General features: G+C 46.0%; 7 protein-coding genes across 7 annotated transcripts; 3 read left to right on the forward strand and 4 right to left on the reverse strand.

The window, feature by feature from the left end:
• Window positions 1–1,605: 1,605 nt before the first annotated feature.
• On the forward strand, window positions 1,606–2,348 carry DFJ58DRAFT_669374 (uncharacterized protein; the record flags this gene model as incomplete). Its single annotated transcript, XM_041382777.1, has 4 exons — window positions 1,606–1,670; window positions 1,721–1,859; window positions 1,907–2,098; window positions 2,154–2,348. Coding segments are annotated over 4 exons (591 nt in total), but the record flags the coding sequence as incomplete, so codon positions are not given.
• A 1,981-nt stretch (window positions 2,349–4,329) lies between these two features.
• DFJ58DRAFT_614269 (uncharacterized protein) lies at window positions 4,330–4,479 on the reverse strand (the record flags this gene model as incomplete). The annotated part of the gene is made up of 1 exon (XM_041380937.1): window positions 4,330–4,479. A coding segment is annotated over one exon (150 nt), but the record flags the coding sequence as incomplete, so codon positions are not given.
• Window positions 4,480–6,540: 2,061 nt separating this feature from the next.
• On the reverse strand, window positions 6,541–7,096 carry DFJ58DRAFT_734745 (uncharacterized protein; the record flags this gene model as incomplete). The annotated part of the gene is made up of 2 exons (XM_041386538.1): window positions 6,541–6,876; window positions 7,043–7,096. The coding sequence occupies 2 exons, from the start codon at window positions 7,094–7,096 to the stop codon at window positions 6,541–6,543; spliced, it is 390 nt and encodes a 129-aa protein (XP_041237261.1).
• A 3,767-nt stretch (window positions 7,097–10,863) lies between these two features.
• Window positions 10,864–11,227, forward strand: DFJ58DRAFT_611510 (uncharacterized protein; the record flags this gene model as incomplete). Its single annotated transcript, XM_041380891.1, has 2 exons — window positions 10,864–10,998; window positions 11,051–11,227. Coding segments are annotated over 2 exons (312 nt in total), but the record flags the coding sequence as incomplete, so codon positions are not given.
• A 2,921-nt stretch (window positions 11,228–14,148) lies between these two features.
• DFJ58DRAFT_734749 (uncharacterized protein) lies at window positions 14,149–15,710 on the reverse strand (the record flags this gene model as incomplete). Its single annotated transcript, XM_041386539.1, has 2 exons — window positions 14,149–14,818; window positions 15,277–15,710. The coding sequence occupies 2 exons, from the start codon at window positions 15,708–15,710 to the stop codon at window positions 14,149–14,151; spliced, it is 1,104 nt and encodes a 367-aa protein (XP_041237263.1).
• Window positions 15,711–18,261: 2,551 nt separating this feature from the next.
• DFJ58DRAFT_817670 (pseudouridine synthase) lies at window positions 18,262–20,766 on the reverse strand. The gene is made up of 11 exons (XM_041391803.1): window positions 20,254–20,766; window positions 20,109–20,194; window positions 19,955–20,060; window positions 19,819–19,900; window positions 19,630–19,771; window positions 19,505–19,583; window positions 19,383–19,458; window positions 19,324–19,338; window positions 19,186–19,265; window positions 18,849–19,109; window positions 18,262–18,798 (listed from the first exon to the last, which is right to left on the reverse strand). Exons 1-11 carry the CDS (start codon window positions 20,434–20,436, stop codon window positions 18,391–18,393), a joined length of 1,518 nt encoding a protein of 505 aa, XP_041237264.1. The 5' UTR covers window positions 20,437–20,766; the 3' UTR covers window positions 18,262–18,390.
• A 2,121-nt stretch (window positions 20,767–22,887) lies between these two features.
• Window positions 22,888–25,411, forward strand: DFJ58DRAFT_817681 (PLP-dependent transferase). Its single transcript, XM_041391804.1, has 6 exons — window positions 22,888–23,082; window positions 23,123–23,449; window positions 23,501–23,797; window positions 23,858–24,215; window positions 24,266–24,517; window positions 24,576–25,411. The coding sequence occupies exons 1-6, from the start codon at window positions 22,949–22,951 to the stop codon at window positions 24,909–24,911; spliced, it is 1,704 nt and encodes a 567-aa protein (XP_041237265.1). The 5' UTR covers window positions 22,888–22,948; the 3' UTR covers window positions 24,912–25,411.
• Window positions 25,412–25,516: the final 105 nt, after the last annotated feature.

Here is a 25,516-nt window from a genome sequence, read left to right on the forward strand (position 1 = left end):
CTTCAACTACCGAGAAATCCAAATCCATGACTTCGCTCAGAGATCCCTTCAGCCCTGAGCTGGTGGCCATCATTCCACTGTTCCATTATCAACTTGAAGATTTGTTAGCAATCCAGCAAATGCTCTTTAATCCTTGTGCTCCTAGATCTAGGTAAGTTTTTGGATTGATCTATGTACATACAGGCTACTGCTTCTTATAACGCAGGCTTCAGTACAGCGACTGCTTGTACACATTTTGCAACTGTAGCCAACTCAGGGTCAAAAGCGGCGACACAGACCAAGGTACTTGGTGCTCTAGAATTCAGGTACAAGCCTCATTCCCTACTCGCACACTAAACTGTCACATTAATATGGCCTCCCCTCACCTTACAGCACATTTTTGCACCCAACCAACCATGTGCAGCTAGGTACCATCCTGCCGCAGCAAGAGCTGATCTTCGCTAAATGTTCATTTGTCACACGCTTCTTCACAGATAGTCACAGAAGGACGGCTTGAATATGCCCCTTAGGCACTGAGCTTGCAGTGCTTCCCAGTTGCTGCATAGCTCTACTAGCACATCAAGTCCCTTCTCATCAGAATGTTTAGAGTAGGTTGTTGCGTCGCGCTGAGAATGCCTCTGACCAATTTGGTATAGGTCGTAGAAATTGCAGCCTTATTTGGTACTCACAACTTGTGCTTAATATGGTAGTCTTTCACTTTTCCTGGGGTCCTTTTCAGGCAGCTGTGAATAGGCGATACATCATATAAAACAGAGCTAGGTCGTGCTAAACCTGAATGCACACTTTGTCCCATCTTGCTACACATACTTAACTGACTTTTTCTCTTCTCCCTGTCTCAATGTCCCAGACAGATATCAACTGGCCTAATGTTGACAGCGAAGATCTCCTTCGTCAGTCCTTGGAACCATCTCCCAGTCAAGACTCGGACACTACAAGGTTAGTGTCCACATAGGTGTCCAAAGATACACCAACAGCCAGAGAGGCTTGACAGTGCAGGAGAATTGCTCAGCTTGAGCAGAAGCTGGAGACTCTTGAGTCAGGGCGAGCCATGAAAGACAGGTATGAGTTGTGACGCCTTCAAAGTGATGTTTGACTCCAAATCAAATTGGCTTTGCTTACTAGGATAATCCTTTAGGCAGACAAACCATTTCATAGCTTAAGGAAGGGCAATATGATGTGTGGTGGCTTTGTATGATAATGTGGAGGACCTCATTACTGAGAACGACAGAAGGTATGAAGAGGACGGCAGTACACAGGAGTCAGTTTTTATTCTTTCTTCTCAGCATAGCTTGACTCATGAGGCTCTTTATGCAGTCAGGATCACCTCCAGCTAGGATATGTCGCCCTGAACATCACCTTTCCTTGGTTCCAAAAGAAGGCTGAAGGGATGGAATATGATGATTATAGTCACATGTTAAAAACAGTGAGTGCTTTGTTGTGAGAGAAAATCATTCACTTATTTGTGACGCTTTTCTTTAGCTTAGGCAGGGGGCTGATATGGCCAGAGGTGACAATACTGCTAAGCTAAAGGCCCTTGTTTCAGAATGGGTCAATATGGAATCAATGCCAGCTCCAAGAATTGATGGCAATGATAAACATCATTGAGGCTTTATCAATGATGCTTGTGGTAGACTACTCTGTCCTGCTGAACTTGATTGGAATGAACCGGGGTAAGGTAGTATTATGCCTTGGAACTCTCTCAACACTAACAGGTTACTAGCGTCAAGGCAGGAATAAGAAATCACTCAGATGGATATATTGTAACTGATCTCTCGTTTCCTACCTTTCTCTATGAAAAGTATACAGCTAGTGCTGATAATCTGGAGGAGGGTCTTTTCAAGGGGGGAATACTGGTTAAGGTTTGTAGTAATGTACTGTCCTAAAATCAAACTCACTACTTTCATAGGCCTACAAAGCTGTGTTTACCTCTCCCTCCTCTGCCAAGGACGTTGAGGGTGATGGTGATGGTGCAGATATCAGTGCTAACAACAGAAGGGCCCAGAAGAGTCACCACAGACTCAAAGTCAAGAAACATGTTACTCATATCATCAAGATGAAGAAAGTAACACCTCGCTCCATTGCGTATATAGCTTGTCAAGTAAGTAATATTTTGAGCTTTCTTTGCTCAGATCTCAATATAAATCCAACCTCAGGCAAGATTTGCTCTCTCTTCTGTCACCTCCTGGCAATCAGTAGATGGAGATTTTGACTACATACAATTTTGGAGGACCATAGTTGATGTCTTTGAAAAGGTGCCTGGGCAATCTGCTCAACGCAGGGTTGACCACCTTCTCGAGTGGTGGACCAGGTGTGTTATTTACCCTATCTTAAAGCATCAACACAACTAATCTGTGCATGTAGGAAAGTATTTGGCAGACAAGGGTGTGATGACATTAGCAATGCGTGCAAAGCACATATGTCAGTCAATGCTCTGGCAAGGCAGAGGGAGCAAATGACAGATGCTGGATTTGATTCAAACTAGGTCTTTACTTTTTCTTCTTTTTCAAGCCACCTCCATCATTCTTTAGCATAGTGCTAGCACTTATGATGAAGTATTTGCTTATCAAAAAATAACTGCTTGTGATGTCATTAATGTTTGCTATGACATGATTCAAGCTACTTTTAGGTTCATCTGTGACGCAATCTCACAGTTTGGTGAAGGTTGTAGATCTTTTCAAGAGCAACACTTCCTGGTGCCTGTTTGAATTAGCGCAAAAAAACTGTCATCTCATGAAACAGAATTAACATTATCACATATTGAAATCAACATCCCCATGACAATACTTGTGATAGTCTAGCGATTATCTTTATTTACAGCTTTCTGCTACAATATCCTTGATGTCTTCATGGTTGCAAATGAATATACAGTGTGGGCTTAGGACCAAGATGTTAGAGACCCCCTTCATTGGCGTAGAACTGGCAATCATTAGATATTTATATAAAAAAGAGTCTATATGGTGAACTACATGGAAGCATGTGATTACCTCATAGCTAAGCATATATCTGTTGATCTAACAGGAGGGGCAAAGCTTAGCATATTTGCAATTTTCATTTGTATGCCACCTACCGTGAATTTAGAAAAAATACTAATATAATGTCAAATAATAATATATATATATATATTTCATGTTCCTGGGCATATACTGGCTCATTCACAGCAGCAATTAAAATTTGGATGTCCTTCAAATTGAGCTATATAGGACCTCAATTGATTATTTCAACGATATACCTGCTACATTGCAACCAAAATATAATTCTTACTTCAATGGCATGGGACAAAATATTTCGGTTTGTTCACAAAGATTAAGCTTATTTGGCTCCATTTCCAATTGTGATATGTTGGACGCCAATTGAACCTTTATATAATATACCTTTTAAATTACAACCAGAATCTTATTTCATGTTGATGCACAGCTCCAACATCTTGGCTCTCAGTGGCCAGTGGTATAATATTGTAGGGCACTGATCATACAAAGAAAATTCTGCAGAGTCTTAAAGCATGATATACATAGGTTATTTCTTGCTTTGACCAGAAGTCCTTGTTGAGATCTAAAGCAAGACATAAATGTATGATTCCTCCAAACACTGAACGCTTGCTTGGCTTCTGCATGACACAGGTCTCATACTGTAATGAAAAATTAAATAAGAAATGACAAAATCCTCCCATTTAGAGAGAACTATGCTGATATTTTAAACAGGACATTCTTTTACGCTTGGTGCCTGCATAAAGAAGTCCTAGGCATCTGGAAGATACAGGCATTTATTTTTGACTGCAAAATTGTGACCCTTCCTTCTGGTATTACCTTTTTGAACCATGTGTCTTAAACATGTCCTGTTGCTCCTCCTTCCCTTAAACGCCAAGTTTGATTAGTGTCTGGACCTTTTCTCAATGGTAAACTTTCATAACAAGATCAGGACATCTTGTTTCCTCTATAAGGCCAAACATGACAATATCATGAACGATAGCAGATTTATGTTGATTCTTGTGATTATGTCCTATATATTGTTATATATGACCTTATAATTTGTCCATGGATTCACTGATGAACATCAGGAAAAACCTAAAATCATGGGAGTCCCAGTGACAGCTACATAGTACTATGTAGCCACTGTAGTTCTATGTAGTTAACCAGGCGCCTCTATAGTTCTATGTAGCCAAAACCACGGCTATGTAGCGCTATGGGAGGCTCCAGGAGTAACTGTAGCAGATGATCATTTCTGTAGTACATTGTAGTAGTATGGAGCGCTGTAGTATATCTAAGTAATCATAGCAGAAATACAGAACATATTGAGGTCAATAAATATATTCAAGTAGAAATTGCTTGCCAACTCATACATGTTTGCACTCGTCCACCCAGGGTTGACGGATTGTCCCATCTTTGGGATTAGGTGACAGGGACAAATAAATCTGTCGACATGTATCATGGCTGCATTCCGATGCAGGCCAGAGAAGGGGTCCGGCTCCCTAAATGGCGTGAACTACTTGATATAAGCCAAAGGTTGAGAGTATGTCCCAAACTGACAAGGCAGAGTGAATATAACACAGACCTGTCCCACTCGCACACCTACAGTCTCCATGTCAATTTTATGACAGCATCAAATAACAAACACTTACCATCTAACGTGTGCACATTCATGGTCCGAACACCGTTGCTTGTCAGGGCCATATTGAACCTGGAAGGGGACCCAGGCTTCCAGCCAGGACCAGGAGGTACTTCAGGTGTCGCTCTAATGCGCCACCGCCATGGTGATTCATCTACCCATGGATCCGGCTGGAGCAATAATCACAACCTGTCGAAAAACATTGAAATGATCTTGTGGACCAGGGACAATGTTATTGCCCAGCATATACTTGTCCAGGAAGAGTTTGAGGGCTGGGAGAAACGTCACTGCACCATGAGTGGTGATGAGCTGTTGAATGGACTGCCGAGGGTGTGCAGGAGTCTTGGCAAGGACATGGACAATGTGATGCTTTGTGGCGGCAATGGTACCAGTGCATGACTCGAATTGCAAGTCTTCCAGGTCAGAATCTGAGCCTGAGTCCTCACTATACTCACAGTCTGTGTGACTGGCCATGGTGACTGACAGAGACTGTACTGACAGCCATCCAAGATAAGAACTGTGCAAAAACACCACCTCCTGACACTGAAGCCAAAGGGCCATCTGTTCTTCATAATTGCGCTTGTTGCTAGCACGATAAGCTTCTTTAGTGAAGTCGATATGTAGCCGTTCTGGAAGCTCAGTGTTGAAACCATCAGTGGCACCAAACAATGAGATTGACCGGACGTAGTGCGAGAGTTGGTGTAATTTTGGAAAATTGAAATGTTCACAAACTTCAAGTTCGCACAGGACATCCTTATTTGTGTGGAATACCAAAAGTGCGCTCTCCAGACGATCGAGGGAGTCAACTGTGTGTATTCGGAGCTGTGCATAATAGGAAAAATCTACAATAGCTCTTGCAACTACCAACACTTGACTTGTAATTGATTCTGTCGGTGCAAATTTTGTTAAGCATGTCTTGAAGCTTACCTTGGGACCGCTGTGACAATCATACCAGCGCTAGGCGCGTATGAGTGCCATAGGCATATTTTGCCTTGCATAAAGGAAAAGAGTAAGGCGCTAGTCATCAGCACTATTCAACTTCCAAGCTATCCGCTTTGGAACTGCTTTTCTCCCATAGCGCACTGCCTGGCCCGATGCCTAGGTATTCCATCCTCCCATGTCCTGCCTATGTCCACCTACCTCCACTGGTGCGTTATTTTTCCTTAAATGTCGCTACTCATCAGTTGCAGGTCTTATTACATGCATCCTCGTGTTCCGCTGCGCTGCATGTCTTATTACCTGTCACTACATCGTGCCTTCGCCAGTGTCGCTACTATTCTCACCTACGCATTCCCGAACTTTTACGCAGTATGATAAAATGACCCGTCGCACATACAGTACAGTACTTCCCTTCCCCGGACCTTTGCTGGTGTCGGAGTCACTTTAGTCGCTATATCCTAGTTTTGGTGCAATCGATTCCGCTCTTGCCAATCTCTCTGATCGCGTGTCGCTTGACTTGCTTTGAGTGCGCGTCGCTAAAGTTCCCTCATAAGTTTGATTTTCGCAATGTCGGGATCGCTATCGGTAGTCGAGCTATAATCTAGTTGCTATCGGGCATTCCACTTGCACTATCATACCTTATTCCTCGCTTTCCCTTCTTTTGATTTCTTCTTGCTGTCGCTAGTCGGACGTCGCATAGCGCTATCGCATAGGACAACTTGCATAGCACTCCTCACTTATATGCACGTTTCTCTGTCGGAACTCACTTGTCGCTAGTCGCTGATCGCTACAACACTACTCATTGGTTTTTTTTTGGTCTTAGGTCGCTATAGGTTATTAGCCCTTTGCATCATCGCTACCCTTGCATATTTGAAGGGAGTTGCTTCAATAGCAGTCCTCTTGGGTTGAATACTACACTCGTGCCTATTTGGATAAGTAGCGCTAGTTTCTAACCAGCCTAGTCGCTATTGCTCTTTCACACCGCACCAGCAAGTAACCCTACAAAAACACGCTGCATCTGTTTGTGTCTGTGCCCGTCCATTGTTTCACCGCAAATATCCCTTTTTTGAAGTGCCGAAGACCAGGATAATCCGGTATTGCCTTGAAGTGCGCATCCATTTCGTCCTCACCGATTATTTCAAGACACCACTTGACCAAGTGATCTTTGAAGATACCCTTGTGGAGCTGGTGTAGGAGGTCTGGCGTGAAGGCAAGGAAAATGTCGGTGTGCAAGAGCTTAGCCCAAAACGGATTGTAGATGGCGCGTAGTCCATGGCTGTCAAATTCAGCCGGATGCTGACCATTTTTCCACCTCTCTAGCACCTCTTTTGTCAACTGAGAGTCCCACATCAATGAACTCAGTGGATCACCTCTTTCATCCGCTGGGACCAGACACTTCGGGCACCGGTTCTCTTTGCAGTACACAATGAGATTCCGGAAAATCCACCACATAAGCCGCAAGGATCGGGTATACTCGACGGATCATCGAGTCGGCACATACCATTTCAACACCGTTTTGCCCTGCAGCAATGAGTGGTTGGAGGAGGAGGGACATACAGTGGTGGAAGAGTCGGTAACCAGCGAGGGAGCGTGCGTCTGATGTAAAGCATTCAAGCTTTCCTGCAGGCAAGTACCCAATCAAGACTGTTGCTCGTGCTGACACCTGCCTCCTTTTCTCTTTTGCAATGTTGCCGATTGAGAGGTATACAGGCCACACTGATTTGTCACCTCAGAACTGCGACAGACATGTCTTGTCTGACGCAAGGATGACAGGTGCTATGGTCGCTCTTTTCAGGAGCTGTTTTTGGACATTGAAGGTAAGTAATTGTCGTCTTTGCTTGACTTTTTGACCGGGTACTTACTTGCTTGTCACCCCACCAATCTCCAGTCCACATCTCATCGATTACTCAGTGAAGTCCTTTGTGGTCCTTGTATGCTCGTGCAGGTGCGTATGCCATATGTCCGTTGAACAAAGGATTTCCAATAAGTTCTTTGATGCACTCCACAGGGTCACACATCCAAAGCTCAACATCCTCGTGCAACAACTTGCCGTTCTCATCCATTCGATTTCCCTGAATGTTGACCTTCTTGCAATTCCAGGCAGGTCCGTGCGGAAGCTCATCAACTTTCTGCAGGAAGGATCAGCTGTTGTGAAATGATGGCTGTGTTTGGTTTTGTGTCTATCACTATGGTCAGTACTGGTTTTTCAGTGGTCACTGCCAAGCTCACTATTGGTAACTTCAGAAACTCGTCCATTCGAGTCTGCCCAAGGCTTCTAATGAGCCACTCAGCGAGTCCCCATTCTTCCCTGGCAACTGAAGTCAATTGTCTCGTAGAGGTGGCAAACACAACATGGTATGTACTCATCACAAAATGGAGCCCACTTGTCCTCACCCTTGCTCTCCTTATCCTTCTGATACTCTTTGAAGCCAGTTTGCCCCTCCCGCAGTGTCCATCCAGCATCAGGACATTCCTCAAAATATCACTGTTATGAACTAGGATAGTTCAGACGTATGGCTACTCGATAAGAGTAATCAGCCAAGGTCGGTTCAAGACTTCGGCGTATACCTGAAGTTCGATGTTCTAAGACAAGACAAGGAGAGTGTCCTCGACTTGAATCAAGTTCAATACGACTTAAGATTGGAGGTCTTAAGCGAAGGAAGTTCCAGGTAAAACCTAGTAAGATTAAAGTAAAGAACTACATGGTACAGGACGAGTTTATATAGTACATGGAAACGACTTTAGGGCCGGTACGATGAGATCATAGGGATGAGTCAGAGATAACGAAAATAGATCATCTAACGACGGCAAGATGCGATCGTGATGTAATACAATGATGTAAGAGAAAGAAAATGAATAGGGGTGTACTTGACTGTAACAATCGCCCGTTATCTTCTTCATTGGCAACGTCCTCCACAGTTACCCACCAACTTTTTGATGGTGCTGGATTGTCTTCCTCGGGATTGAAAGGATTGAAAGAGTCTGAGCGCAAGTGGCGAAGTGGGGAAAACATTGAGTCCACCGGTGGGGGGTCACCTTCATCATTTTTTTCTTCAATCAGTAACTCCCACTTTCGTTTGCATTCAGGGCGGGTGGATATATGCCTCTTGACACCTCCTCTTGACGGGAAATCCTTGCCACAGAATTCGCAGCTGTGAGGCATGGTTGGTGAGTGAAATTTATTTTCTGGCTCCGAGTTCATTTGGTCATTTCATTTTCTGGCTCCGAGTTCATTTTGCTGACTCTGTAACATTTCTGATGTGCATTGACGTTGCACTTTATTTTTCAGGTCTAGACCCGCCCACAGCGCCAGTTACTACGATGGTATGCACCCCCTTCACAAAGTGCAAGAGCGAAAGTAATATTTTGCTCAGGAGCACTGGTCACATTTTTTAGGGCTCTGGTAGGTCTAGACCCTCAGCATAGTAATGCAAATGCCAGGTTACTACGATGGGATGCACCCTCACAAAGTGCAAGAGCGAAAGTAATATTTTGCTCAGGAGCAATCACCCTTCGTCCTCACAAAGTGCAAGAGTGAAAGTAATATTTTTCTCAGGAGCGCTGGTCACATTTTTTAGGGTTCTGGTAGGTCTAGACTCTCGGCATAATGCTACACTAGTCTGGAAATGCCATGGGTGGCAAGAAGTAATTCTAAAAGTTGCGCCCATTTGGCCTCTTCACAACGCTTTACCTCTGCATCCCACCGCTCGGTGATGAGTTTTCGCAAGCTTGCTTGCATAAGGGTAAGGGCTGGGCCTGGTACTATTTCTGACAGTTGCATTTTTTTGGCTTGCTCACAGGCCTTCAGTTCAACCTCCCAATACTCCAAAATGAGTTTTCGCAGGTATGATTGAGAAATCGAGATGGGGCCAGGTGTTTGACGAAATGGAGGGAGCAGGAACATGGGCCCTGCTTTAGGTGATTTGCACCTTGGCCTACTGAGCTCTGCATCTGGCTCAAACTTTGGCCTGCAAGCTGGTGAGTATTTTGGGGTAATGAGGACCGGTAGCTCACCTTTTGATGGGTGATTCGCACCTTAGCCTGCTGGGCTCTGCATCTGGTTCGAGCTTTGTCCTGAAAGCCAGTGAGTATTTGGGGGTAATGAGCACCAGTAGCTCACCTTTTGACACCGATTTTTTTGTCTTTACAGGTGGTGTCCATAGTAAAAATATGTTGTAACGGTACGTTCATATCATTTTATCATCCCTCATTTAACACAGCTTTTAGCCCTGCGCAAATTCAACAAGCCCTGGAATCAACAAACAATCAAGGTTCAAATTAGACAATCCTGAAGTCTTCGAGGAAGAGCCCTCAGAGCTGCTCAGTGACGTCGACAGGGAGGAAGACACTATGGTTTGATGACTTGTTGTTCTTGTGCCTTAGATGATGGCTGATTTTTTTATTCAGTTCTCGGATCACAGCATGCAGACAAAGTTGTCCAACACAAAGGTTCTGTCATTCAGTGCAGGAAAGATTCCCCTAGTGTTGCACACCTCCAGCGGCAGTGTACGCAAGTGGGCTACTCACCAGGACAGAAAGGGTCCAATGGGTATGTACTAGTGACTGTTCAATATAAATCTAATATTCTATTTATGCAGTTCTACTGGATGGTACCAGTGATGAGTCTAGTGACGACTCAGAGTTGACAGACGATGACCTCCAACCCAAGGCTGGGACAGGCCACACCGACGAAGACCCGGAGGATATCGAAACCATCACGGTTGAAGAACCCTTACCTGCTATTCAGGGGACCAAACGACCACTTGACACCGCATCAGAAGATGTCAGAGCAGTGCCAAAGATCAAGAAAAAATCGGATGGTTCACGTCAACGCGTCAAAGCTAGCGATTTCGACAACATTTCGAAAGAGATACTTGTGACCGCCAGCTCTATTTTCTGGTGCCTCATTGTTACAAATTTGCTGTTTCCTGATACCATTGGTGATGAGATGAGACTGGCAAAAGAGGCCTGACACAAGGTGTGCCAAATCAAAGGTTTCGATGTCAAACTAACACCTTCAGTGGTCAAAATGGTAAGCCCTCAGTTCTCAGTGCATTCTCAGTCTGATTTATGTTATACTTTATGAAGCTCTTGAAGCGCACATCACACATGCGTGGCGAACTCAAAATGAAGATGTGATCGCTGACTGCTTCGTTTTTTGGGCTCCAGTCAAGTAACTCTAAGGAGGTGACCAAACAAAACCGAGATCTCATGGAATCTTTGAAAGACGGTTCATTGTTTGCTTTCAAGGTATGCAGTCCAATGGTCCTCATGACCTTTTGAGTCCTGACTGTCGGGTGCTAGGACTGGACATCGAAGGCAGGAATCTACAAAACCGAACTACTGCAAGATGGTATCAACCTTATGTGGTTTGCAAACCGAAATGACGAGGGCGTCATCTACCATAAGTATTTTAATCCCATGCCTGTTGAGGTCGTTGCACTCGTGCTTACAGCTGTAAGTTACATCTCATTCTTACATTCAAGTCAATGGCGCTGATTATTGATAGATTGAATGCTGCATTGATGAGTTGTTGCAAGGGCTGAAGGAAGATATCAAATTCACGTTGGCTGCTTATGGATTTGTCTACAAAGGTCATTTGGACTTGTTGCAGTGCTTTCAGGAGCGCACGGCACCTTACAAACTCCTCGACAGAATTTGTCTCAATCTGCACGACACGGCTCGGTACGTTGGACTGTAATTTCACAGGTGCTAGCCATGCCTAACATTTTATGATTTTAAGCTTCCATACAGGTATCGAGCCACTCGCTGTAACATCAGCTGCATTCCAGATTGGTGACGAGGCATTTGAAGATGCCATTCGAGAGTACAAGCTCAAGGAGCAGGATGGTGCGGAGGCTACTAGTGAGAGCTGAGGCTTGTAGATGAAGAGGAGGATCGAGCAAGGCATTAGTTCATATGTTAGGCCTTTTAATTCCATGCTATTTTGTGTATCAGGCATTTGAATTCATCTTTTCCGTGTTATTTCATGTGCTACAGTGTGCTATATAGCCGCTGGTAGTGGCCTGTAGTAGTACTCCTACAAACTACAGTAGTACCTGGTAGCCGCCTGTAGTAGTACCTGGTAGCGCGACCTGTTTCTATATAGTACTATGTAGTACTACATAGTTACCTCACTGACTACATAGAAGGCACATGACTACCGAGCTACAGGGGCTACCCTGACTATATAGTACTATATAGTCAACTGACTTTTCCTGATGAAGGCCAAATCTGCTGCGATGACGGGTCTATCCATCGTCAATGCTCCTCGGGCATTAGACGTAGTCAACAATGAAGTTGCAAAGCTCCGATGGGAGCGTGACAAGATCTAAGCGGAGGCTAGGGAGACCGACCTCACCGTGAGAGATCGAATCTGCCCTGTTCCATGCGGACTCAGTGTAAATGAGTGAATGTGAGATGTTCGATGACATAGCCAGGGTTTCGACCCGACAAATGCATAAGTTGACCTGAAAATTATGGCTCTGGCCGTGCTGAAAAGCTCCAATGACCCCTTGGTTGTCTGAATGGATGATAACAGATGAGTCTTTCCACCCAGCTTCAAACAGGAAGATGACTGCGAGCTTGATGGTGATGGCCTCAAGCCAGCTGATGTCACGCCCTTGACCTTTCCATCCCGGGCGAAGGGTCCATGTGTTCCACTTCTCCCCGAGAATCATTCCAATGCCCCAGTCTGTTGAGGCATCAACCCAAAGGTCTATGTCCTTAGGGCCACCACGTGGCATTAGACTGTGAGGAGGGGGACTATGTTCTAAAATTCCCAGCCACCATTTAAGGTCTGAGATGACGGAGGTGTGAGGATGGCGAGATGCAAACTTCGAAGGGAATTCTGATATGAAAGCCAAGAAGTCAGCCAAGTAAGCATGACCATGTGGTAAGACAAAGGCTATGTGAGAAAGCGTCCCATGGATGCTCATAGTGTCTTTGCAGGACATTCGTTTCCCACAAGTGAGGTAGTCCAGAACTGCGACAAGCTTATTCCTGTATTTCAGCTGCTTCTCATCTGGAAGCGTCACTGTGTGCAGGAGCAAGTCCCAGAGGAAACCGAGGTATGTGAAAACAAATGTGAAGTCATGCCACTTTTTGGGGTGCCATGGCACCCCCAATGGGCGCGACTTTTTGTAGACATTCGACGAGGTTGTGAGGGTATGAAAAGGGAGTGAAGGTACCATCTAAGAGGGGTGTTCCGCCACCTGAAGGGTATCTGAACAAGATGTGGTCGTCGACCCATTTCTTTATGGGGCCAAGTTCCATGGAGTGCAGAATATCGACAGTCGCATCTGCGACATGCCCTTGGACTCCTCCGGCAGTTGCAAGTCCAAATGGGAAGATGTGGTCAATAAAGAAGCTGCCATCAACTTCGACGACAAGGAAGCATTTATGCGGCGGCCATACAGGTACCGTTCGGTAGGCTGCCTCTATATCAAGAGTGGCAGCCTGTGTTCCTGGGGGTGCTGACGCCACCTAAAGCAAGGAAAAGGCAATGAGTCAGAAAATGGGCTTACAATGAAACAAGAAAGCTGAAGGATCAACAGAACACCCAACATGAAGGCAGGGCTGTGAAAAGGATGAAATGCTTCAATCAAAGAAGCAGTGCCAAAGCGTGAGGGTCAACCCTCCCCCCCTTTTTGCAATCAAGGGAGTTCGAGGGCGTGCGAGCGAGTCAGCCAAGGCTCACACAATGAAGAAGCCCTTAAAACGAAGCACAAAAGTATGCAAAGGCAGAACGCAGAACAAGTGTGAAGGGAAAATCAGGCAGAAAGAAGCTCACAAGGTCTGCGACCTGAGCTGCTGTGCCCCACTCTGTAGGAAAGTCATCAGAGTCCAAGTGACTGTTGACTGAAAAACCATCGCCATTGCAGAATGAGAGGTCACAAACGACTCTGAATTTGCTGGCCTCGCCGGACTTTTCGACCACACCAAGAGGGGAAGAAGCAAAATTACCACTCAAGGTGGCACAAACTTCGTCCTTAGTGAATGGACCAGACATACGACTGAGTGCTACTTCGTCGTTGCAGTAAGAACAAATGACATCAAGATGCTCCAAAGCCAATTTGTGATTTTGAGGTGTATAAGTGCGTGCAAGAGGTGGGATGTCCCCAATGGGAAACCCGTTACGCATATTGAAGGTTAAACTCAGATAAACGTGCGATAAGTTATATTTGTGCAAGAGGTCGTCATAAGCGTCTGCATTGTATGGTGTAATAATACTGACCGCGTATATCAGAGGCAGGACTTCGAAAGCAGCGCTGTGGTTCTTATCTCCGCAAATGGAACAGATGTGGATGACGTCAGAGGAGTGCTTTGGAGCGAAGCAATGGCTAAGATTGAAGGAAATGCAGATTTGGGGCTGAAGAGAACTTTTGGAGGAGCTTTCCCTGCCACAAGCTGATGACAGGAGCATCTTTTGCAGTGTTGGTGTGGGTACACCCACTGGCTCTATGCCTGTACCAACCACAAATGATGCAAAGGGTTGTGTCAGTTCCTTGCGACCCTTTGCCCTTCCGAAAGGGCCTTCCATCATTCGAGACATTGGACAATGAAAATCCTTCTGGTTTACGAGGGGGGTATGGGTTAAATCGAGAGCTATCTCCCTGAACCTGCGTGCCAGTTCAACAACAGAGAAGTGTTGATCTTAATCTTGTTCCAACGCTGCATATATGCGTCCGGATCGCAGAAGGTTTGTGAGTTGAAGAATTTCCAACAAATCTCGATGTCAAAGTTCAATACTGCGTTGCTGTTGTCACTAAATTCATCGCGGGAAAGGCAAAAATCGCGGTGTTCAACAAACCACTCTATCATCGCCTCGTCGGCAATCAATGCCATCATCTTTAAGAAGTTGCTGTAGGCTTTGTAGAACCTGTCTGCAGGCAACGTAGACTCAGCAGGGAAGATTGACGTGTCCATGACACTCTTCTTGGGGTCATCGAGGATGAGTCCCTTTTTCATTTTGACGCAGGTCGGATTGAGGTGGATCTGTTGCAGAGCCGCGAGAGTAAGAAGTGTGAGGGGTACGTGGATCTTCGCCTTTGCGAGATTGAGAATTGGCCTCGGAATCTTGGTTCCTGTATCTGCTGTCTTTGTTATAACCATATCTGCATCTTTGAAAACTAAAGTATCGGCAGAAGTGGATGAAGAAGACGAAGGTACAGTAATATTTGAAGGAGAAGGATCTGAACCAGTAAGTGCACCAACAACTCTCTTTACCGTGTTGGGCGTGAGCGTGTTGAGGAAACTAAACACTCTCAAAACTTTACTGCCGGGAAAAGGTCTAGCCTATAGGTATGGGGGTAAAAGGTTGTGGTACAGGCTTGTCAAGGAATGATTCGTTGTCAGAGATTTCCTCTATGTAGTTAGGGTCATCTCTTTTGGCCATTCTGGCCGCATGTCACAACCCTTATAACGAATTAACGCAGGGGCAGAGACTAGGACTCAAACAAAAGGTATCACAACAAAAAGAAGATATGAGCAGGGACGTCTTAGGATTGCTAGCAGTGAGCTAATACAAAAGAGGTTTGAACTAAAGAACTACTGACTACAACGAGCTACCTATATACATATATTGAAGCGGAGACTGAATCTGAATCTGAACTAACTAGCCAATCATTAAATAGAAAAGGGAATCGTACGATGATCTAAATATAACTACATCATGATGTCATGAAACGTGTAACAGCTGTGCAAGGGTTCTCGAAGGTTCTAGAGTCACGTGACTTGATCGCTTGTGTAAGGAAGTCAAAATCAGGGATGTCGGAGATAAAGGTAGTGGGCGCTAATGGAATAGAGAAGTTCGGAAATGTAAAGGATGAATTCGGGTTAGGGTTTGTGAAGGTTATTGGTACAGACGCTGACTGAGCGCTAACGACAGGCGCTTGTGACGGGCGCTTAACGGGTGTCTTACGAGTGTTCAGGAAAGAATAATGATTTGTATTTGGAATTCGTGACACCGCATTCCTATTGGCATGTGCCAGGTTTTCTGCCGCCACCACCTCATGGTCTTCGAGGTCGATAGGCAATGTAACGTGCCGTCCGACTGCTACTTGATTTATCTCACTGTCCAATAATACACGATTATTCGCAGAGATGAAAGTGTCGGTGTTTTTCCCACCAGCCCCACGTGGGGGCCCAGGGATTGAAGTGTCAGTCATTGTAAGGTAAGAACAGCGTGTAGATACTGGGGAGGACTGCACGAAATCCCTCAACTGAGAGAACAGACGAGATAACGAAGATGATAGTAAAGAACAAAGAGTTGCGCGTACCACTGCGCTACATATCTTATATGCGCCACTCGCTTAGTAAGCCTAGGATCGAGCTTATCACTCGCAGGCTCCTTCGCAGCTCGATCTGCACTCCGAGGACTCAGGAGGCTCTTACATGGTGGCAATGCGGACCTGAACCTGAGGCCTGAACGTTGAACATGACCAGTGACACAGTGGGGGTTTCGACATTTTACTACTAGTGAAATCACATTCAAAATGCAATCTAGAGTGTTGCAGGTTAGGTCTAGATCTGCTTTTGATTGAAATTTTGCAAGAGGTAAAATGTCCAAACCTCCGATGTGTGATCACACATTACTTGATTCTTTCATTGGCATTTTTCGTCCCTAAGACGACATTTTAATCAGCCTATTATACATGCACAACATGCATGATCCGATATCTAAAACTAGCATTGTATGTCCAGAAGATATATACAGCTACCTTCATATGTTTTATTATTTGTTATTGCCTCAATTTCTGCGGTTGTGATATCTCGCACATGTGTCGCATGACCTTCATGTTTTACTTATGGTCATTCGGTGTGCCAGTTGCACCTTGAGCTTGAGGGCTCAAGCTCAAGTTGCAACTGGCATATAATCATTCATGCATATATTAGAAATGGCGGGAAGTGCATGGATCAATTTGAATATGACTCACGTGCGCGCACTTCTTCAAAACCTTCAAGGGTTACACAGATTTCAACTGCTCCGCTGCCCACTTGTTTCCCCAAGTCCAGATAGGTCCAGATCCCACTCTTCTCGTGGGAGCAAGTAACGAGGAGACGGGTACCACGGATGATAACTGCCTCGTTCACCAATTTCTCATGACTCTTGACCCTTAAGCGTCTGTTCAAGTCTGAGGCATTTCCTGTTGAGTTGGCGCTTGGGATTCGGGCGCTACTTTGTAAGTGCCAGTGATGGCCGCCATTGAATATTTTTCGGTGTCTCGGTCAGCAGGAGCGTCGACGAGGGAGTGATCACTTGCGTGCACTAAGGAGTCTAAGGTGAGTAGGCACTAAGTTGTATCTCCTACAGGATACTAAATCCACATGTAGGCCTTGCTGTAGATACGTGGTGTCCCGCATGCAAGCTAGTGTTTCAGGAGTAGCGCGATGGTCGCTTGCAATGTGCTTCGCCCTGTTGCGGCTGATTCTATTTCTCGTCCCATCAATATCTTCTCGCATTGATCTTGTCTTGATAGGCGACCACATGAATGCAACGAATCATTGGCTCTTTGGCTGCGGTAATATCGTAATTCAGCTTGAGGGAGAAGCAACTACCCTCTCGGTACATTCGATTACACGACTTCTCCTAACCACTATAAGTTAATATTGCAACCATACGAACGCGCAGCTCTACATTCAATATACACGCGAGATTATGCATACAAGCTGTCATTGATACGGGCCGTACGGCCTATCCGAGTCATCGAGCGATGACAGAACAATACTCAGGCTGTTACATGCATTCTCATTGAAGACCACCGCTAACATCATATTCTTCCCATGTTTGCGCACTCTACGGCTGCGCGAGCTGGTACATATGGGACTGAATCGCGGTTCATGACACTATGGTTGGCGTCGTTCTCACCTGTACAACCAGCTACATCATCAGGCAGACCTTACCCATTTGGCATGTTTAGCTTGAATTTATCAATTTATCTTAACTAGTCTTAACTAAGTAGTTAACAGGTTTGATATCTGTTGGTGCAGGTTCGAAACCTGCCGGCAATAGTTTTTCTCCTTGATTGCATCTTGGGCATGAGCTCATGGAGAGGTCATTGAACGTCAACCGTAAGAGTCATGGCCAAGTCGTCAACAGATTTGAAATCTGTTCCTCCCAGATTGTGCAGGTTCGAAACCTGCTGACAATCGTTTTTCTCTATGATCGCACCTTGGGCATGAGCTCACGGAGAGGTCTTCGAACGTCAATCATAAGACTTATGGCCAAGTTGTTAACAGATTCGAAGTCTGTTCTTCCTGGATGGTGCAAGTTCGAACTTGACCCACCCACAATGTTTTTTCTCTATGATCTGAATCCTGCGTATCATACTTAAGATAATTTGAATCATTTATTGGGAGCAACATCGAATTGCACGTGTCGTCAAATACTCAGTACATGTGTACTCTAACGTAAAAATTCGGAAAGGACAGAAAACCTAGCAGGAGCTAGAAGCAGCCAAACTTGTTTGTTCAGTACGTGCAAGACGCGGGAACCACCTTATGAGAACTGCAAGGTAGCCAATGTCTGAACATGTTCAACGTCCAACGGGGAAGGAGATCCGTTACTAGTAGCTGTACTAATACTTCCAGTCTGCAACGTTACTGGGTTGGCTCCGCCGATAACATTAGATGTCCCTGCTGATGGCGTGCTACTGCTTGAGGCGCTAGCACAGGCTATGCTTCCAACCTTCATGATTAATTCCGCTAGGACATTGAGTTTCACGGACGTGAGCTCAGGAATAGAACTGGATTAGCGACCATGTTGCACTGGTACAGCGTGTGCCGTCATATCGGTACATAACACGCGCGGAGAAATGCATGCATAGTATTGCAGAACGTAGTACCTGTCTAGGCCTGGTCCCACTTCCATCCTTCGGCTGCCCACTCTGGTATATCCGTCTCAAAGCACCCGAGGCTTGTGGTATATCTAAGGGCATGCAGAAAAATGTACAACTTTTCTGGCTTTGGATCAGGATGCAACGGTAAGTAGCACTCTGAACAATACAGCGTTCCTGTCGCAGTGTCGATAGCTGGGGAGGGGGCCTCCATCTGCGAGAGCCGTGTTAGAGCTTCCGCTTGAGTCAATTGTGGGGCCAAAGATATATCTTCTGGCAGAGGTGTTTGAGGGAGAGAAGGACCCCCCTTTTTCCGTTTGTTCTGTGGAGGAAGGGGCGCACGAGGGATGTCTTTTGGTGCGAGTGAGCCCTTCGCTCGAAATACGACATCTCGCCAGCGACTCCAATCCTCGTCTTCATCCTATTTTCTATGAGTGCGTCACACACTTGTTCATGCTTTGAATTGCCCACCTTCATATTCCGGAGCCTTGTTATAATCTCCACTGCTTCAGACGACAATGGGACAGGTGATCCCATTCCAATATCGTGTCCAGTTTCGCGGGGAAGTAATTTCCCTCTCGCATCGCTCCCTTCTTCCGAAGTAAGCAATGATGGTGAGTCTGTGTCGTCGGAGGGTTTCAGGTTAAGAGCTTCCGGACTATTGTCACTCAGGAGATGCGCTGGTGGCGCTGGTGCAGCACGGTCCTCGCAAGGAATGACATCAACGCCCCCCTTTGCCAAGATTAGTTCCCTACGGAGGGAGTGGATGTTATACAAGGCATTCTTCAGACCAGACGAGGACCCTCACCCATATTCGTTCCTCAGAATAAACAGGGTCATTGGCTATTGGATGACCGAGGTATTGTAGATGTACTCGTATCTGATGTGCTGCAACAAAATTGGTCAGGAACATCCGGCGTGACATCTGTGTGATCCTTACATCGACCTGTCATGGGACGACCTAGGTAGAAAAAATGGGTGTGTTTATCAAATACAGCATGTAACTGAAAGTCTCACAGTGAAGCACACTCGTGTTGGTCGCGGAATCGTAATGAAGCCGGTTGAAAATCGTCTTCGCTGGCTGCAAACCGTCAAAAACTTCACCGACAGCTTAAGCTGGCACGTACCTTTCCTTCTGGGTGCACTATATTAAGCCCCATTTGTCGATCTACAGTCAGGAGGGGTTCTTCACAAATAATTTCCTCACTATTTCCTCACTACACCCATATGGGTAGATGTTAAAAATACTCACACAGGGAACTCCCCTTTGCAGCGAGCAATATACTCTTTGCGGATTAGACCATTGACGAATTCGCCTGATAACGAACGTGCCAGATCGGCATTCAATGGTACGATCATCAAACCAGATGTAAGTCTATCCAAGCGGTTGATCGCTATAACCGAATTAGCAAGGTTTATTTTCGAGCAGATGTGGACCCACTATAAATTTTCGGGAAACCAAACTCGTTACGAAGGATCTCTACTAAGCTGTGGCGGTAGTACCGACCAGATGCATGTACTGGCTGTACCATATCTTTAAGTTAGGTGCACTGTGAGCAGAATTACCAAGGACGAACTATGCTACCAGGTTTATCGACAACCAAAAAGTCGCGCTCCTTGTCATGCAATACAATTTTGACGGGTGTAGATGTGACTGGAGGCTCATGTCGGTGCACAACATTCCTACAACAATCAATAAAGGTATGCTTCTAATGCAGAAGATGCGCTCACTCTATACGATCGCCATTCCTCACTACTGTGTCTGGTTTGGCGACCTTGCCATTAATTGTTGTCACTCCGGATTCAAGGGCGTATCGCTGTGCAATGAATAGTGACTTGTAGAGAAGAAATGAACAGTTAACTTGTAAACACATACATAGTACTCCATGGATCGATCCCTGAATTCTGTCGACACGATTTCTAAGATCTCCCGCCCAAGCCAGCGCTCCTTTGCCATAGTCGTATACGGGTACCAATATGGTGTGAGCTTCTTCAACCCTGCATCATTTTGTGACGATGGAGGTGATCGTGGCTCATCAGGTACGGCTCCATCAGACATGGCTGCGGTCAAGAATCTCGCAAGGACGTGACGAAATTGACCGAGCGATGAAAAATTTGTGAGCGGAAGACGCTCACGGGACTCGCGTTTGAATCGGAGGATGTGGGCCACGGCGATGTTGCTCCAGAAGAGCTTAACTGACTTGAGTGAGTTCAATGCGACAGAACGAGACAGTCACGTCAGTTCGACTATATCTGCGAACCTAACTAGTGAGCACTTTCAATTTGCTCACGAAAAAGACACAGGGAAGTTTTGCGAACGTTGAACGGACTTCGTCTTCTGACAGTTGAACGCACAACTTTTCAAAATCGTCAATTTTGGGAGATGAAAGTCCGGCCGGACATTGCGATGATCACGTGCACACGGAGTAGCGTGCTCATTGTTTCCCACGGCTGTTGTGAGCTCAGCACGCTGCACCTGGCAGGAACACCAAGCAAGTAATGTAACTGGAGGCTGTACTTCGGGCCCGCGCCCAACAACATACTCTGGTATCAAGTGCACCACCTTCACCCACTCACCCTCCAACACGCTTCCAGCAACCAACCTCACCCTCTCTTTACCCAACCCCTCGCTGGGCTCCTTCGGACATCCAGTTTCGCCGTCTTCAGAGCATTTCTTCATCTCTGTTGCCACCTTCAAAACCTTTGATTCATTATCCTCAGGGCGCTGCGAGCCTTGTGGGTGGTGTTTATGGTGCACAATAATATGGCTTGAGTGGCTGCATAGAGTAAGATGATTTTTCCTTGGCTCGGCCAAGGGCGCGCGACAGTGCTTTCTTCATCTTGCAGGTGTGTTCTGACACCGGTCTGGTTTGTCGACTCCGCCGTCATTCAGGCCTCCCACACCAGGGAAGGGAAAGAGAAACAAGATTGTTATTGACTCGTACTCAGCTTCGTACATACTTTGCTTATTGCTCAGCACATGTGCATACGAAATAGGCCCACTTACCCGTGATGCTCTAACCCGAGTGGGTCTGGGTAACCCTCTAAAAATTCTGGTACCCGTGGGTTGGGTCGGGTATGACCCGGTCGACCCATGCCACACCCTAATGTCATTTGATTCCCTTGCTCGTCGCGTGAGACCGAATAGTCTCCTCGGGGCCGACTCTTATCATTCGATGAAGTGATCTTGGGCTAATGTTGCTGCGAGGCGAATTGAGTCTAACTGAGGTGGAAAATTGTGGTAATTTGACACAGTTGGAGAATTGACACTTACGAGTTGTAACGAGTTCGGGATTGATGCGGACCGGTGGTCCAGCCAACAAGTGCTGAGCGGTGAGCGACGAGTGACGAGTTGTAAGTACAAGGCAAAACCTACTAATTGCAATCAATCTTCCTTGCATTCGAATTTCGTGAGCAGATGATCGAGCTCGCGAAGATTCCCAGTAGCAGCATGATCAACTCTTGGAGCCGCAGGTCTAGATACTGTAAAATTGAGCTTGAGGTATTGTTTGTAAGTAAGGTACTGCTTTGAGTGCACCGTAGTCGGAACTACTTAGGTTGCTGCGCCGTAGAATGCAATTAATGACGGGGGCAACATTAAATAATGATGTCATTGTTAATTAGGAACGTTAAGGTACATGTACATAGCCTAGGCACGTAGAGTTTTGCCGGTGATATAAATAACCGGCAGAAAGGACCGAACGGTCCTGGTGTGTTTGATCAAGTTTGAACTTGTGGCTGTGCACATTTTCGAGGTCTACTAATCGCAACCAACCAAGTGACCATCTGTAGTTTCGGTGGGTGTCTGACATGGGAAGAGCTAAGTAGGATTTCTATAAATTTCTCACACAGTATTTTGATTTTACCAGGTTAGGTTTTTGCCGCTCTAGAGGTTGGGAGCATTCTACTACAATCAAAGGTCCTGAACGGTGTCAATCAACTTCCACGCTCCTGACAGGCGTGGTGATAAAGACAACGTCATTATCACATACATACTTGCAAGTACGAGAACTGAGAGAGGCTACAGTCGAACGCGGATTGGTGGTATTTTCAATTATTGCAGGTTCCACACCACAAATGCTGTCCAAGAAGGTCCCATCACGTACTAGTGGACTATCACCAAATCCTGTCTCAGGGTCACCACGTTTGTCGATCTTGTCAAACGTCCGGGCGTGGATCAGCTGCACCCCAAGACGGCCCCTCTATAGCACCGCATTTCAAGTGTCTGGATTGGCATCTGCAGACCCCGGGCCTTTGCTGGTGTATACTTGGTGGCATATAGCACGGACACAGCTCACTGCATATTAGTACTACAACAAAAATATAGGGCTTGACTTAGCACCACGCAAACTATCCAAATGGAGAGGAATAGACTGGAGCTTGCGACTTGGGCGCATCTATTTTCCTACCGATCAGGGGTACTAATCAGATGGCTGCGCGATTGGTCACGTTGGCGGTGTGGGGGATTGGTCAGACAGGTGACATTGACTCGATTCAAGCGCTGCCTTCCAAATATATAAAGGCACTCTGTAGTTCACCGACGTCCCTCCCTTACACCGACATCATTCGACATGGGCAACAAACACTCATCTCCTGTGCTTCCCGATCAATCTCGTGAACAGCGCATTGGCGTTAACACTAATCACGACCATTCTGCACCAGTATCTCGCATCAGTCTGAGATATCACAAATCGCAGGCTTCGCTGTTGAAATCAATATCATCGCACGACACACTTTCCTGCGAGAAACCTGCGCCCCCCGCCTCATAGTTATCATCCAAACGTCACTCATTTATCACCGACACTGACAACATATGCACCCTTGACACCCTCCATCTCACGACAAGATGCTGAAGCACGCGCATATAGTGCATTTCTCAAATCCTTCCCAGAATATCAGAGCACTTGGATACTTGACACCCTCCGAAGAACAGATTTTGCCAGATTAGATCGAACCGGCGAAACATATGTAGATTACATGGGTGGGGCACAACATCCTGAGAGTCTTGTTCGCGTTCACAGCGCATTCTTAACCGAATCCGTCATGGGAAACACGCATTCAGTCAGTAATAGGTATGGGGTTTCTATAAATCGGTCGCCGATCATTCCTAATTTGAGTTATAGCTCCAAGTTATCATCACGATACGCTGACGAGGCCCGGGATGCAGTTCTTTCATTCTTTCGAGCACCGCCAGGCTACACCGTTGTGTTTACAGCAAATGCAACAGCTGCGTTGAAGCTTGTTGGGGAGGCGTATCCCTTCAAGTCTAATAATGGCTATATCCTCGGTGCCGACTCTCATAATAGCGTCCATGGAATCCGAGAGTACGCTTCACGTCGCGGAGCTCAAGTACATTACATCCCATCAACTAGTACTGGAGGTTTCGTTCTATCTACTGCCAAGGTATGTCCTTGGCGCGTGTATGCGCATCAACTTGACGTAACAATGCTGATTCTTTGTCGTAGGATATCTTGAGTCAGCACAGACCACAAAACGCTTTCCTCACTTTTTGCCCTAACGGGCCTTTCCAATATCACTAACGCGAAAAATCCACTCTCAATCATCGGATTCGCATCCTCACTAGGATACCACACACTTCTTGATGCTGCCGCGCTGGCACCATCATCTGTCATTTCTCTTTCGGAAACCCCTGTCGATGCTATGGTTGTCAGCTTTTACAAGATGTTCGGTTATCCGACAGGCGTCGGAGCCCTCATTGTCAAGGAGTCATTCTTACAGATCTTGGAGCGCCCGTGGTTCGCTGGAGGAACCGTTGATGTCGTCCAGGTGCCAGGCCCAGTCTTTACTAGAACGAGCGTTCTTCATGAACAATTCGAAGTATGCTTCTCTTCCAATTTATGTGCTTTCGAATTTATTCACATTGCTAGGATGGAACCATCAATTTCATGACGTTACCCGCTGTCACAGACGGTCTGCGATTTCTCTCCGCATATCTGCCATTCCTTCCTCTCCGCCTCTCATGTCTTACACACTACCTTGTCGCCTCGCTCTCTTGTCTGAGACATGATTCGACAGGAACCCCTGTCGTTAAGATTTTATCCAAGCTTCCTTCCAAAAGACTCAAGTCTGTTGGAGAACAATGTGACAGTGGATCTACAATCTCTCTTATCTTCCTCTCGGCAAGTATTCAGCTTCCATTGTTTTCTATCGTTATCTTAACGAAACTTTGGACTGCAGCCTTCAGGAGAGATGATCCCAAACAGCTTCATTGAACATGTCGCGGTGTCCCGGAACATTTCTCTTCGCACAGGTTGCATGTGCAATCCCGGGGGCGCAGCCTCGTTGCTGGGTATTCAAAACCAGATGGAACGGCTGTATCCCGGCGTCACGCTTAAAGACTTTGGCCAGGTCGTCGGTCGCGAGCTCGGTGTTGTGCGGATCAGTCTAGGACTCGCAAGTAATTTCCAGGATGCGTGGAAAATTGTGATGTTCGCGTCATCCTTGGCAGATAGCCGTACACGACAGGCACTCTGGGATACCTGGACCAACGTTCCTATTGGACAGGCTATGTAAGTAGCCCGGTTTGCCACCGGATATCTGCTATGCGGATGAGGCTGTCACCATAATTAGAGCCCACAGGAGCGAAACCTTTAGAACTTGTATATCTCTTTTCTTGGTTATTTCTTGCACACCATTTCGTCGCGCATTCATAGCCGCATCTCCTTCATCACGGATCACTTGCATAGCATAGCATAACATAGCACCATCTCATTATAATCTTGTACGTGACTTTCGGCATTCGTCCCTCTTTTGGGCCTGGTCTCTCATTTAGTCTTCTACGCCTTCTCATTGCTATCTTTCCCAGCATACCACAATTCCCGAATAATCGGATAACACGTATAGACCCCGTGTTAAGCATGCGAATACCTACATTTCCGATTTCGTACACTACATCTTATCGAAGGGATCTTCTTGGTCTCACCATATCTTACATACACGCGTTCCACTACGTCACTTAAGGAACATTAGTATTAGCTGTGGGCGATATAATTGCAGACTCTTTGTGTCGTCCATGCCAGCTGCCTCAGGCATGCACATCAATTTTCTGTCATTCGGATCTCACTTAGGAGACTCTTGCAATGATTGGTTTTCAAGTCATGCTACCAACCTCGGGGAGA

The sequence above is a fragment of the Suillus subalutaceus genome, assembly GCF_016647625.1.
Source record: "Suillus subalutaceus strain FC151 chromosome Unknown DFJ58scaffold_186, whole genome shotgun sequence".
Classification (NCBI taxonomy): Eukaryota; Fungi; Basidiomycota; class Agaricomycetes; order Boletales; family Suillaceae; genus Suillus; species Suillus subalutaceus.